This window comes from Phyllopteryx taeniolatus, chromosome 16 (genome assembly GCF_024500385.1).
Source record: "Phyllopteryx taeniolatus isolate TA_2022b chromosome 16, UOR_Ptae_1.2, whole genome shotgun sequence".
NCBI classification, from domain to species: Eukaryota; Metazoa; Chordata; class Actinopteri; order Syngnathiformes; family Syngnathidae; genus Phyllopteryx; species Phyllopteryx taeniolatus.
The window spans coordinates 451,847-467,422 of record NC_084517.1 but is presented as its reverse complement, the minus strand read 5'-3'; the positions used below and the strand labels follow the sequence as shown (position 1 = coordinate 467,422).

General features: G+C 44.5%; 1 protein-coding gene across 1 annotated transcript in view; it reads left to right on the top strand.

The window, feature by feature from the left end:
- Nucleotides 1–8,974: 8,974 nt before the first annotated feature.
- Nucleotides 8,975–15,576, top strand: part of LOC133466322 (chromobox protein homolog 1-like) — a 45,503-nt gene continuing 38,901 nt past the window's right edge. Inside the window, exon 1 of the mRNA XM_061749907.1 lies at nucleotides 8,975–8,980. Within this exon, the coding sequence (XP_061605891.1) occupies nucleotides 8,975–8,980 (6 nt within the window). The remainder of the gene's footprint in view (nucleotides 8,981–15,576) is intronic.

Genomic DNA, 15,576 nt, shown 5'->3' with positions numbered 1-15,576 from the left:
GGTGTGTGAGGTCGAGAAGTTCCGACTAGATATAGTCGGACTCGCCTCCACGCACAGCTTGGACTCTGGTACTAGTCCTCTCGAGAGGGTTTAGACTCTCTCTCTTCCACTCTGGAGTTGCCCATGGTGAGAGGCGCCGAGCAGGTGTGGGTATACTTATTGCTCCCCGGCTCGGCGCTTGTACGTTGGGGTTCACCCCAGTGGACGAGAGGGTAGCCTCCCTCCGCCTTCGGGTGGGAGGACAGGTCCTGACTGTTGTTTGTGCCTATGCACCAAACAGCAGTTCAGAGTACCCACCTTTTTTGGAGTCCTTGGAGGGGATGCTGGAGAGCGCTCCAGCTGGGGACTCCATCCTTCTGCTGGGGGACTGCAATGCTCACGTGGGCAATGAGAGTGAGACCTGGAAGGGCGTGATTGGGAGGAACACCCCCCTCACCCCCCAATCAGAACCCGAGCTGTGTTCTGTTATTGGACTTCTGTGCTCATCACGGATTGTCCATAACAAACACCATGTTCACGCAAAAGGGTGTCCACACGTGCACTTGGCACCAGGACACCCTAGGTCGCATTTCGATGATCGACTTTGTGGTCGTGTCATCGGACTTGCGGCTGCATATCTTGGACACTCGGGTGAAGAGAGGGGCGGAGCTGTCAACTGATCACCCCCAGGTGGTGAGTTGGCTCCGATGGTGGTGGAAGATGCCGGTCCGACGTGGCAGGCCCAAACATATTGTGAGGGTCTGCTGGGAACGTCTGACGGAATCCCCTGTCAGAAGGAGTTTCATCTCCCACCTTCCAACAGAACTTTGTTCCGGGGAGGCAGGGGACATTGAGTCCGATTGGACCATGTTCTGCGCCGCCATTGCTGAGGCGGCCGACCGGAGCTGTGGCCGTAAGGTGGTTGGTGCCTGTCGTGGCGGCAATCCCCAAACCCGTTGGTGGACACCAACGGTGAGGGATGCCGTCAAACTGAAGAAGGAGTCCTATCAGGTCTTTTAACCCTGTGGGACTCCTGAGGCAGCTGTTGGGTACCGGCTGGCCAAGCGGAATGCAGCTTTGGTGGTCGCTGAAGCAAAAACTCGGGCATGGGAGGAGTTCGGTGAGGCCATGGAGAAAGACTTCCGGACGGCTTCGAGGAAATTCTGGTCCACATCCGGCATCTCAGGAGGGGGAAGCAGTTTACCATCAACACTCTGTATAGTGGGGATGGGGCGCTGCTGACCTTGACTCGGGACGTTGTGAGCCGGTGGGGAGAATACTTCGAAGACCTCCTCAATTCCAGCGACACGCCTTCCCATGAGGGAGCAGAGTCTGGGTTCTCTGAGGCGGGCTCTCCTATTTCTGGGGTTGAGGTCACCGATGTGGTTAAAAAGCTCCTCGGTGGCAAGGCCCCGGGGTGGATGAGATTCGCCCGGAGTTCCTCAAGGCTCTGGATGTTGTAGGGCTGTCCCTGTTGACACGCCTCTGCAACATCGCGTGGACATCGGGGACAGTGCCTCTGGATTGGCAGACTGGGGTGGTTGTCCGCCTTTTTAAGAAAGGGGACCGGAGGGTGTGTTCCAACTACAGGGGGATCACACTTCTCAACCTCCCTGGTAAGGTCTATTCAGGGGTGCTGGAGAGGAGGGTCCGTCAGGAAGTTGAATCTCAGATTCAGGAGGAGCAGTGTGGTTTTCGTCCTGGCCGTGGAACAGTGGACCAGCTCTACACCCTTGGCAGGGTCCTCGAGGGTGCATGCGAGTTCGCCCAACCAGTCTACTTCTGTTTTGTGGACTTGGAGAAGGCGTTCGACCGTGTCCCTCGGGGGGTCCTGTGGGGGATGCTTCGGGTGATTCAAAATTTTTGTTTTCCACCAACAGATCCTCAATATCCTGATCCTGTGCATTTTCAGTGAGATCTAAAACTGAGGGCTGTCTTATTGTGTGATCCTCCTCCACTCCTACTGAGGGTTGTTGTTCTGTCTTCTTTTTGGTACACAGATAAAGTCTCAGAATTCGGACCTTGCTTTGGTCATACAGCTCTTCTACTGTATTGGACACGTCAACATGCATCTGTGAACTCTCAATATGAGTTGAATAGGGTGCCAGCCTTGTGTTTCTTTGTGAATGGCCTTCAGGGAAAAAAAGATTTTCAGCCATAACTTTGATACCCGCCACTGTTTCATCCTTGTCAACAGAAAGGTGCATGGTTCCTCCACCACTCACAGACTTTACCTGTTTGTATCTTTCTTCTTGTTCATCAACATCCATCCAGCCAACCTCAATTTTTCACACTCTCCATTTGGCATTTGTATTTCCTGCCAATTTAGATCTCTTTTTTAGAAGCATCCCGTCCTCAGCTCCAGACAGTCTTTGTCTTAGCCTTGTCACTAACGTGTATGTGTTCACTGTGAGGGGTAAAATGCAGAGAACAAATTTCATGTGCATGCATGCATGTTCATAATGCAGCCCTATGGGGGGCACAAGTCAGTGCAAACTGTAGGCCGGTCCCAAGCCCGGATAAATGCAGAGGGTTGCGTCAGGAAGGGCATCCGGCTTAAAACCTTGCCAAACAAATATGAGCGTTCATCCAAAGAATTCCATACCGGATCGGTCGTGGCCCGGGTTAACAACGTCCGCCACCGGCCCCGTCAACCTGCAGGGCGCTGTTGGAAATTCAGCTACTGTGGGTCGAAGTCGAAGTTTGGTGTTCGAGAGGAGGATGCCGGAGATAGGCTCTCATGGAAAAGGATGAGGCGCTGTGGCGACTCCTAACGGGACAAGCCGAAAGGAAAAGAAGATGCATGCATGTTCATGACAATAAAAGGTGATTCTTCTTTTTCTTCTTGAAAGTATAGATTCTTTCCTGGATGGTGACTTTTGTGACAATGCCGCTTGTCTGCAAAAGGCGACATTGAAGACTCTATCTCCAACTTTGGGGACTGTACTTTGCCAGGTCACTGTCTGTCATTAATGGAATGGCAGTTTCATTGATCTGAAAAAACAAAACAAAAACAAACAAAAAAATCAATAAATAATAATCCAAGTCAGTAAGTAAATTAATTAATACATTAAATGCAGGCGCCACGGTGGCCGACTGTTTAGCACATCTGCCTCAGTTCAAATTCAGCCTCGCCTGTGTGGCCTTTGCATGTTCTCCCCGTATCTGCGTGGGTTTTCGCTGGTTTCCTCCCATATCCCAAAAACATGCGTAGTAGATTGATTGAAGACTTAAATTGCCCGTAGGTGTGAATGTGAGTGCGAATGGTTGTTTGTTTTTATGTGCCCTGTGATTGGCTGCCAACCGGTTCAGGGTGTACCCCGCCTCCTGCCCGAAGATAGCTGGGATAGGCTCCAGCAACCTGCGACCCTAGTCAGGATAAGCTGTAAAGGACATGGATGGATGGATGGATGGCTGAATGGATTTGATTACATAAAAAATTTAATCAACAACAATTATTTTTTGTGTGTGCATACCTGAGTGATTAAAAGTCTGGAAGAATTATTGAAAATAATAACAGATTGGGCCAAAATTCTTGTTGTTTTTCTGCATTAAATCAATTATCCAATAAAAATGTTCAAAAGAACATTTTTGTCAATATTATAATCTTTTCTTTGGAAAAAAATGCACAACACAGACATATACGGCAAGCAGAGACAGTAGTTGTAGTGGCTTACATTTTCATCTTCAAGTGTCTGGACCACATCCTCAAGTTTGTGCTCCATTAAAAATTCATGCAGCCGAGTATCCATAGTTGACCTCAAAACCACAGGAAAATAAAATAAATTAACGTGTACACTTATTAAATACAGAAGTAGATTTTCCAGATTTTTAATCTACAAATCACCATATGATATTCCATAATGCCACATGTTCCTGTTGTTATTAAAGCAAAGCTACTGTAAACTATGCCAATATAGCACCCTAGATGTTTGATTGAGATCTGTAGCATTTCATAATGAAGGACTTTTACATATTGTGCATGTCTGCAATTACATCTGATTACAGAGTGATATTACAAATAATATATATAATGCAGCCCTAAGGGGGGCACAAGTCAGTGCAAACTGTAGGCCGGTCCCAAGCCCGGATAAATGCAGAGGGTTGCGTCAGGAAGGGCATCCGGCTTAAAACCTTGCCAAACAAATATGAGCTTTCAGCCAAAGAATTCCATACTGGATCGGTCGTGGCCCGGGTTATCAACGTCCGCCACCGGCGCCGTCAACCTGCGGGGCGCCGTTGGAAATTCAGCTACTGTGGGTCGAAGTCAAAGAAGAAGAAGAGGTGGAAAGCGGGTTCTTCGGCAGAAAGAGAAGAGGAAAGCACAGAGCCAAGAACTGAATGTGGGGACTTTGAATGTTGGGACTATGACAGGAAAATCTCGGGAGTTGGTTGACATGATGATTAGGAGAAAGGTTGATATATTGTGTGTCCAGGAGACCAGTTGGAAAGGCAGTAAGGCTAGAGGTTTAGGGGCAGGGTTTAAATTATTTTACCATGGTGTAGATGGGAAGAAAAATGGAGTCGGGGTTATTTTAAAAGAAGAGTTGGCTAACAATGTCTTGGAGGTGAAAAGAGTATCAGATCGAGTGATGAGGCTGAAATTTGAAATTGAGCAATGTGTAATGTGATTAGTGGCTATGCCCCACAGGTAGGATGTGACCTAGAGGTGAAAGAGAAATTCTGGAAGGAGCTAGACGAAGTAGTTCTGAGCATCCCAGACAGAGAGAGAGTCTTAATTGGTGCAGATTGTAATGGACATCTTGGTGAAGGTAATAGGGGTGATGAAGAAGTGATGGGTAAGTACGGCATCTAGGAAAGGAACTTGGAGGGACAGATGGTGGTAGACTTTGCAACAAGGATGCAAATGGCTGTAGTGAACACCTTTTTCCACAAGAGGCACGAACATAGGGTGACCTACAAGAGCGGAGGTAGAAGCACGCAGGTGGATTACATCTTGTGCAGACGATGTAATCTGAAGGAGGTTACCGACTGTAAGGTAGTGGTAGGGGAGAGTGTGGCTAGACAGCATAGGATGGTGGTGTGTAAGATGACTCTGGTGGTGGGGAGGAAGATTAGGAAGACAAAGGCAGAGCAGAGAACCATGTGGTGGAAGCTGAGACAGGACGAGTGTTGTGCAGCTTTTCGGGAAGAGGTGAGACAGGCTCTCGGTGGACGGGAGGAGCTTCCAGAAGACTGGACCACTGCAGCCAAGGTGATCAGAGAGGCAGGCAGGAGAGTACTTGGTGTATCTTCTGGCAGGAAAGAAGAGAAGGAGACTTGGTGGTGGAACCTCACAGTACAGGAAATCATACAAGGAAAATAGGTTAGCTAAGAAGAAGTGGGACACTGAGAGGACAGAGGAGAGGCGAAAGGAATACATTGAGATGCGACACAGGGCAAAGGTAGAGGTGGCAAAGGCCAAACAAGAGGCATATGATGACATGTATGGCAGGTTGGACACTAAAGAAGGAGAAAAAGGATCTATACAGGTTGGCCAGACAGAGGGATAGATATGGGAAGGATGTGCAAGAGGTTAGGGTGATTAGGGATAGAGATGGAAATATGTTTACTGGTGCCAGCAGTGTGCTAGATGGAAAGAATACTTCGAGGAGTTGATGAATGAGGAAAATGAGAGAGAAGGGAGAGTAGAAGAGGCAAGTCTGGTGGACCAGGAAGTGGCAATGATTAGTAAGGGGAAAGTTAGAAAGGCATTAAAGAGGATGAAAAATGGAAAGGCAGTTGGTCCTGATGACATTCCTGTGGAGGTATGGAAGCATCTAGGAGAGGTGGCTGTGGAGTTTTTGACCAGCTTGTTCAATAGAATTCTAGCGCGTGAGAAGATGCCTGAGGTATCGAGGAAAAGTGTACTGGTGCCCATTTTTAAGATGATATGCAGAACAGAGTTGCAGTTCCGACAAACACACAAAGAGTAGTCTACTACTCGCTGTAACAAGGTAACAAACATCGACCCAATTTAATAACTGCCTAAATGTAGAATAATAAGATATTGACTAGAACATGATAAGAAAATAAACTTACCCTGAAGCCATCGTCTTGCAGTTTCGGCTCCGTCGTTTGTAACAAGTCCGTAAAAGTGCGCTCGGTTTGGTTACCCTCCAGTCCAGTACGGAGCCACGGCTTCTTCGTGCGCAAGTAGTAAATACTTCATGCGCACGAACAATTACTTCGTGCGCACGCTGTAACTATTTCGTTCGCACAAACTACTTCTTGTGCGAAGTAGTAGTTTGTGCATACAAATTAGTAGTTCGTGTGCACGAACTAGTATTATTTTTTACATGTCATGTCTGGGGCTCCGTACCATTGACATCCCACGACACAGAAGTTAAGTACATAGATCATTTTACACTTGAAACTATGTAAATCCCAGGATGCACATGTCTGGAAACAATGAGTCCCAGCCCTGGAACAATGACTACCTGCAATTTATCCATCCATCCATCCATTTTCTGAGCCGCTTCTCCTCACTAGGGTCGCGGGCGTGCTGGAGCCTATCCCAGCTATCATCGGGCAGGAGGCGGGGTACACCCTGAACTGGTTGCAGGCCAATTGCAGGGCACATACAAACAAACAACCATTCGCACTCACATTCACACCTAGAGGCAATTTAGAGTCTCCAGTTCATGCATGTTTTTGGGATGTGGGTGGAAACCGGAGTGCCCGGAGAAAACCCACGCAGGCACGGGGAGAACATGCAAACTCCACACAGGCGGGGCCGGGGATTGAACCCGGGTCCTCAGAACTGTGAGGCTGACACTCTAACCAGTGGTCCACCATGCCGCCCCTGCAATTTATCAGCTACAGTAATCCAACGGGCGGCACGGTGGACGACTGGTTAGCACATCTGCCTCACAGTTCTGAGGACTGGGGTTCAAATCCCAGACCTGCCTGTGTGGAGTTTGCATGTTCTCCTCATGCTGGCGTGGGTTTTCTCCGGGCACTCCGGTTTCCTCCCACATCCCAAAAACATGCATTAATTGGAGACTCTTAAATTACCCATAAGAGTGAATGTGAGTGCAAATGGTTGTTTGTTTATATGTGCCCTGCGATTGGCTGGCGACCAGTTCAAGGTGTACCCCGCCTTTCGCCCGAGGATAGCTGGGATAGGCTTCAGCACGCCCGCGACCCTAGTGAGGAGAAGCGGAATGGAAGATGAATGAATGAATTAATGAGTAATCCTACGCTATATCAGCAGGGGGCCTGTGACGCTCTTGAGGTGGTCCAGCACGAAACGTTCAAAGGACTTCATGACCACAGATGTCAAGGCGACAGGCCTGTAGTCATTTAGACCCAAGATTGCAGGTTTCTTGGGGACTGGAATGATGGTGGAGCGTTTGAAACAGGATGGGACTTCGCACAGTTCCAGAGATCTATTGAAGATCTGAGTGAAGACTGGAGCGAGCTGGTCTGCGCAGACTTTGAGGCAGGATGGGGACACATGGTCTGGGCCTGCCGCTTTGTTAATCTTTTGTTGTTTGAAGATGCGTCTCACATCCTGTTCGGATGGGTAACGCAGAAGTCAGTGGTGTGATTGTGGTCGGTGGTGCGACTGGGTGGGTGTGGGGTGTGAAAGTGTCATTTTCAAATCTGCAGTAGAAGGTATTCAAGTCTTTGGCTAGTGTGCTATTGTTCTCAGTTTGGGGGGATCGTCGCTTGTAATTTGTCAGCGATTGGAATGCATGCCAGACTGATTTAGAGTCGTTAGCGCTAAACTGTTTTTCCAACTTTGCTGCATAGTTCCTCTTTGCAATGTTAATTTCTTTAGTCAGCTGGTTTTTAGCTCGAATATACAGGGCCCTGTCCCCGCTTTCATATGCGTCCTCCTTAGCTTGGCGAAGCTGCTTAAGTTTGGCAGTGTACCACGGCTTGTTGTTGTTAAATGATTTTGTTGGTACACACACATCTTCATGAGTGGCCAGTATTGGTCAACAACAGATATGCAAATAGTGCAGCATGGTGAGACTACTACAGTGAGTCCACGAGTAATATATAATTGGGCCCACAGAAATGTGACAACGAACTCAAGTCAAAAAATTGCCAGCATGTTGTAATGAAATTGTAGGTTAGGTGTTTAAGAAGTTGATCGCAAGAGGGAAGAAGCTGTTGGAATGTCTGCTAGTTCTTGTTTGCATTGATCTATTTGGTCTCAGGAATGAATGGAAAGGATCAAGAAGTTGATCGCAAGAGGGAAGAAGCTGTTGGAATGTCTGCTAGTTCTTGTTTGCATTGATCTATTTGGTCTCAGGAATGCAATTTCCCTCTTTAAATTAGATAGTTGAAAGGGAAAGAGCTGAAGCAGTCACACTTCTGTTGTGATGGTGAGATGAAGCCCCATGACGCATCAATACTTTAAGTCAACTGTGCACATGCACCGACACTCCATTAGGAATCATTTACTCTATGGCGCCATCAAGAGGTCAATAAAATGTACTAGAATCTAGTTGCCACCTACAAAACACGTGATAGGACCACAGTGAAACAGTATAAGAAATAGGAATGCACTTTTGTTACTTGTAGTAGTGCTTGTAATTAAATAAAGAGAATTAAAACACCAATGTTTTCATTGGTTTTTATTTTTTATAAAAAGTAGTTTCTCTAAAGGGCCAGGACTAAGGCGGTTCTGTTTTTTTGTGAGGATTTCTCCTGCTTTGGAAAAATCCTCTCACAGGGCACAGATGAAGCGGAATGAATGGAAAGGTACATGACAGCCAGTGTGAATAAATTTGGAAAATAATTTCTTTGCTTTCTCCAGTGGGTCCTCCTGTCTGTCTATTTGGTTCTGCCAGGTATTTCTGTACCTTGATTGTTGCATTTACTGTCAGTGATGTAGATGTGGTAGTTTTACTTTGCTGAATGGATCTGTCTAGGCTATGCCACAGTTGCGTTTCGCTGTGCCTTATATTTCAAATGACACACGGTTCACACGCCAAACCAGCAAACCATTTCCTGAATCAGTCACATGGTACAGTGCTTCATGAAGGTACGAACGTCATCGCTTACGTCATCAACCCACGCCCGAACCACACTTCGCCTGGATTTTCGCTGATTACTCGACACACACTTCGAAGCCTCGACACAGACCGTAACATCACTACACTTCTGCAGGCATCCTGCTATACTGTGAAAATGTCTCTCTTCAAGTGCTTATTAAAAATACACTACACTACCCTTGTGCCTGTATTTGAGAAGCACACACACAGCCAAGCATACAGCCAATCACAGGTAGGGTGGGAGGGTCCTGTCCTGCCCTTCACTATCTCTGATTGGTTTTGAGATCAGGGGCCTCATGTACAAAAAGTGCGTATCCACAAAAATGTGGCGTACGTTCTTTTTCTCTGCAAAATTCAGATGTATCAAGAGTGAAATGACCGTGAAAATGCACGGTGCCTCACGTCAACTTCATGGCTGACTTACACATGTTTCTGCAGCTGTAGTTGCTTTGTTGTTGTTATTTTTTTTGACAGTTTGCAGCAAATTTTATGGTATCATGTTGAAAGATGTTATTTAAAGCCGGTGAGAAGAATGCTATATTTAAGTACAGTGAAGCCAGGGTACATAAAGGTTTAGAAAACAGGCATAAAACATAAGGATCAAACATTAGGTGCTGAGGGAATAATGTGGTGTGTAGTTGTTTGCAGTGCACGAGGAGGTGATTGGGACTTTTGTGTGTTTAGCGCGTGTGAGAAAAGGAAGAGCAGGGAAACAAACCATGGGGTGATGATTCATGCTTATGGACATGCGTGGTTTGGTTCTTTTTTGTCCGAGCAAAATTTAAAAAAGTTTGAAACAAAATACAGCAAGCTTTTGACAGTTAGTTAGGTGACCAAAAAAGGGGAGAAGTACTTATCTCGCAGAGCCAGGGGGTGACATTGGCATCACAAACAACAATTGACCGTTGACCATACAGCTTGTCAACCACCAAAGGTGCTCGTTTGGCTTTCTCACTGGTACAGGATTTTACGCCGCTCTTTGATTTCCCTGGGGAATTGGTCGTTCATTCCAAAAGATGTCTGTTTGAACTCACGTCCTTTTGTTTTCACATTCACACTACTTAAAAGTTCCACCATAATTACCAACAATACATACAGTGGTGTAGTAGGCCTAAGCCTACATTTTTCCAACAACCGCATTTACTCAACATAACCTTTGAGAAGACTTTGCACTTGTCCAACAGCAGTGGTGTCTTACCTATGGCCTGCGGGCCATCCCCTATTTTTGCGTGGCCCACATTTACTCAATATGGGCCATACATTTGCACTTGTCCTAAAGCATGGTGTCCAACCTACCACCCAGGGGCAATTTGCAGCCCTTACTTCATTGTGCCAATACCCCAACCTGTCAAGACCACAAACTACTAGTACCCCAACGGGGCCGGGGTGCGAGGGCCGCTGAGGCAAAATCAAACTGTTTTTGGCTAAAGTATGCCAACCTGTCAACTTTTCCAGGTCATTCAGCGAAACAGTCTTGGTTTTATTTCCACTTATCTACACAGAGTTTGGCCTGTAGAGAAATTTGAATTGTGTAGGGATTATTATTGTTCACGAGGGCCACTTTGTCATCGTGTGACGTCTTTGCCACACCATCCAACATTTCTCTATACTAGTCCTCATTTTAGGAGATGAAAAGAAAAAAGAAACTTTATCACATGGCTTAGTGGTTCTCAAAGTGCAGTACGAGTACCACTAGTGGTACATGGCCTCTCTCCAGTGGTATGTAAAACAATCACTTAAATAAATACAAATAAAATGTAAAACATCTAAAACATGAACTACTGTAAATTCAAACATATTACAATGAATCTTGTAGCTATGTATGCAGTCTGTTTAAACTTTTTTTGTGTTCAGTCCTGTACATTTTTTACTTTTAACTTTTTACAGTTTATCTCAGTCGCTTGGTACATTTCTCTGATCAGAATTGAAATGATCAAAACTACTTGTTCAATTTTCAGATCATTGTGTCAATTGTGAACATTAAAAAAGCAGTTTCTCATTTATTTGAACAAGATGCAAATGCTTTGGTACATCCGTGCAAATGATTATGTACAATTCTCTGATGTTTCAGACATTATCAATTGCTTATGTCATGTTGATCCAAGGTTTTATAGTGTTCTCTCCTGAAAAGTCTCATCTCCCACAACATTGAGACACTAGTTAAATGCATAAGTCTTTACATACAAAATGGCTTAACAAGTTGTCATAATATGTCGAGCCTGTTGTATTTCTTTACATTTTTTTCATTCGACTTTCCAGCAGACTTTTCCCAGGCGAATCTTGACTTTCTCTAACAAACATTAGATCAACCATTGATCAACCAGTTCTCTGAAATAGCTCAAAAGTGCATCTCTGGAGCACAGCACAACGTTACAATGTCTGACAATGGAAGGACAAGGAATTGGATGGGGTCAACAGCCAAAAGAAAGTAAGCAGAGAAAGAGGGGTTATCAGAATTGCCGGTAATTTTTTTATTTTTTTTTTTATATACTGAACCACTGACAAAGCTGATAAGAAGTGATTCGGGTTACACAGAAAAAAACGCACCAGCAAATACTAACATGAGAACTAGCAGACATTCCAACAGCTTCTTCCCTCTTCCAATCAACTTCTTAAACACCTAACCTACAATTCCATTACAACATGCTGGCAATTTTTTGACTTGAGTTTGTTGTCACATTTCTGTGGGGCGAATTATACATAACTCGTGCACTCACTGTAGTAGTCTCGCCACGCTGCACTATTTGCATATCTGTTGTTGACCAATACTGGCCACTCATGCCAGAGTAGCATCTGCTCCATTTGCACACTGATTGAGGAGTATCTGCAACATTTCCACAATCAACATTGTCCCAGATTATCGCACTACTCACTTGAAGTCTCTGTGCCCTTTGCACAATGGTCATTGCACCGGACTATTGCAATATCAGTCTTTCGAACTGCTCTAAGTGCGAGAGGACTCTGCATCTTTTTGCACAATTGTCAAAAAAAATAAAAAATAATAATAATGTACCGGCATTACCAGATAACTAGCAACCCTTTATTGCTCAGTGACTGTTTTACACAGACTGTCTTAATGTCTCAAAAGTGTTCTCTGTCAATTGACTGTCTGTTGTCGTACTAGAGGGGCTCAAACTACCGGAGACAAATTCCTTGTGTGCTTTTTGGACATACTTGGCAAATAACGATGACTCTGATGAGTCGGTAGATGCATTTTCTATTATTTCATCTGCTCAATCTCCCAAGGTAATTTTATATGGGCTAAACACAAGTAAAAACATATTACTGTGAAACGCCACCGAATCTATTTTATAGAGTGTTTGAGGATGCAACACCAAGCAGGACAGTGATGCAGCGTCGTTGCTGAAGTCTTGACAAATGACTGCTGCAAGATGGCGGATACCTTGACGAATGATCAATCCGGCGGCGAGGGATCGAGTGTATATATCTATGGTTTGCATGACGAACACCCATAAACCTTTACCTAACGTCACTTCCGGTATTGCTGTTGGCGGGGATTGCTGACGGTTTGCTAGCTGGGCTGCCGAAGCTATTGTATTAGTTAGCATATAGCATTTTGGATGGACAAAGAAGCTATACAGCATTGAACCTTGGAGAGGTTTTTTTTTGTTACAACTACTGTAGCCCGGTCTGTTACAAGCTTAAAACAGAACCGAAATCACAGTTTATTAATTGACCTTACGACGCACTAATTCAAGAGCTCAGAAGTTTTCATCATTACGGTAAGTCTTTCGGTAGCTTGCGGATGAAGAGAACCATGCCATCGCCATGTTGTTCCCGGTTGAAGTCTGACTGGCGCTTCCGTTTTTGTGATTTGGATAAAAGTTTGGTTAAAAAGCGTGATACCACTTGCCAAAGTTCTTCGTTGTTCGGTTTCATAATAAAAACATACGAGTTTGGTATTTAAGCGGGTGAAGATTAGGACACGCTAGCCACCTATACTATCCTTTTAAATGCAGAAAGTGTATTGTGCTCGTTCGACAAGGGTATCAGTGGTTCAATATGACTTAAATTTTTGAACTATTTTAAAAATGTTTATGGTTTATTTGTGTTGTGTTCAAATGGATTTAGTTCATTAAAACTTTAGATACATTTTCCAAATATTTCTCGTGCATCGGCCTCCTCCAGGCGGCACGGTGAACGACATTTAGCACATCTGCCTCACAGTTCTGAGGACCGGGGTTAAAATCCTGGCCCCGCCTGTGTGGAGTTTGCGTGTTCTTCCCTTGGGTTTTCTCCGGATACTCGTCTTTCCTGCCACATCCCAAAACATGCAGGTTAGGTTGATTGAAGACTCTAAATTACCCGTAGGTATGAATGTGAGTGCGAATGGTTGTTTGTTTATATGTGCCCTGCGATTGGCTAACAACCAGTTCAGGGTGTACCCCGCCTCTCGCCCGGAGATAGCTGGGATAGGCTCCAGCGCACCCGCGACCCTAGTGAGGATAAGCAAAACGGAAGATATAGAAACTTATTCAAAGTTACCAGGCTCTGTGTGAAAAAGTAATGCCCCCCCTAAACTTAATAATAACTGTTTAGGCCAAGGTTATCAAACTAAATTTTGTCACGGGGCACATCGTATTTTTGACTTCCCTCGGAAGGCCGCTACGACTGTGAACCCATATAAATGAAAGATTACCTCATATACTGTTATTACATACAGTATACAACCTCATATACTGTTATTACATACAGTATACACAACACATTGATGAATAACCAGTTTTGAAGCCTATAAAAACATGTTTTTCAACTATTACATTTCTTTTCAAAGGGGGATTGGTAACAAAAAAATGCTTGCAAATATCTCAATGGTATTACACCAGAAAACAATGAGCAATTTTGATTTTCTTTCGCGGGCCACATAAAATGATGTGGCGGGACGGATCTGGCCACCGGGCCACCAATTTCACACGTGGTTTAGGCTATCGTCAGCAGCAACACCTGAAATTAAGTGTTTTCTATAACTGCCAAAGAGTCTTTCACATCTCTGTAGAGATATTTTGGCCCACTCATCCTTCTCGAATTGTTTGAATTCAGCAAAAATGTTTTTGAGCATGAATGGCATTTTTAAGGTCATGTCGCTGCATTTCAATCAGAGTCTAGTCTGGACTTTGACAAGGCCACTCCAAAACATTAATTTAGTTTTTTGAGCCATTCAGAAGTTGACTTGCTCTGTGGGTTTTGGATCATTATCCTGCTGCAGAACCCAACTTCGCTTCACCTTAAGGTCACAGACTGAGGGCTGAAGGAGAATCGTTCAGGGCTTTCTGTTAAATAGCAGAATCAGTCACAGCAAGTTGTCCAGGTCCTAAAGCAAAACAGCCCAAGACCATCACACTACCACCACCATGTTTGACTGTTGATGATATGTTCTTTTTCTGAAATGGTGTGCTACATTGAAGCCAGATGTAACGAGATGCACACACCTTCCAAAAAGCACATCTTTCATCTCGTCAGTCCATATAATATTCTCCCAAAAATCTATTCAGGTGTGTTTTTTGCAAAAGTAAGACACGCCTTTATGTTCTTTTTGGTCAGCATATATATATACGTGTATATATACGCATGTAGGTATGTGTATATAGATGTGTATATATATATATATATATATATAGATAGATAGATAGATAGATAGATAGATAGATATATATATATATGTGTATATATACGTGTATATATACGCATGTAGGTATGTGTATATAGATGTGTGTATATATAGATATATATATAGATATAAATGTGTGTGTATGTATATATATATATGTATATATATATATGTATATATATGCGTTGTATACATATGGAGTGATAATCATACCACACACATTTCATCCTCTTCTGAGTCAGATGCAGACTCAATCTTTTCAACATGATCAAGCGCTGGTACACCAGAAAGATTACAGTTTTCAGCCCTCTTTGCTTTGAGTCTTTTGCTGGCTCTCCTTTTGCGTTGAAGTGTATCTTCGTTCTTTTCCACATTCAATTTCACTTCCTGTCCAATGGGCAGAATGTGATTTCGGTGCAAGACTTTGTTAGAGCCTTGTCCGTTCTCTGGCTTCAACTTGAACACAGGCAAACCAGGGAGTTGACTCTCCACAACGTATGGTGTAGCTTTCCAACGCTCAGCTAGCTTGTGTTTTCCTTGCAGTCCAAGATTTCTGATTAACACCCTGTCACCAGAGACTAATGGACAGAAACGAACTCTCTGATCGTAGCGTTGTTTGTTCCCTTCATTTCTTTTTCTAGCCATGCTCTCGGCGAGCTGGTAGGCAGTCTGTAATTCTCGTTTCATGTTTTTGACGTATTTCAGATAGGACTTGGTGGATGTACCATCACTTGAGACTCCAAATGCCACATCTACTGGCAGTCTAGCCTCTCGACCGAAGATGAGAAAATATGGCGAGTGGCCTGTTGACTCATTTAGCGTGCAGTTGTATGCATGCACCAGCTGACTGATGTATTTACTCCATTTACTTTTGTCCTGTGCATCAAGAGTACCGAGCATGTTGAGAAGAGTTCTATTGAAACGCTCAGGTTGCGGGTCACCCTGCGGGTGGTAGGG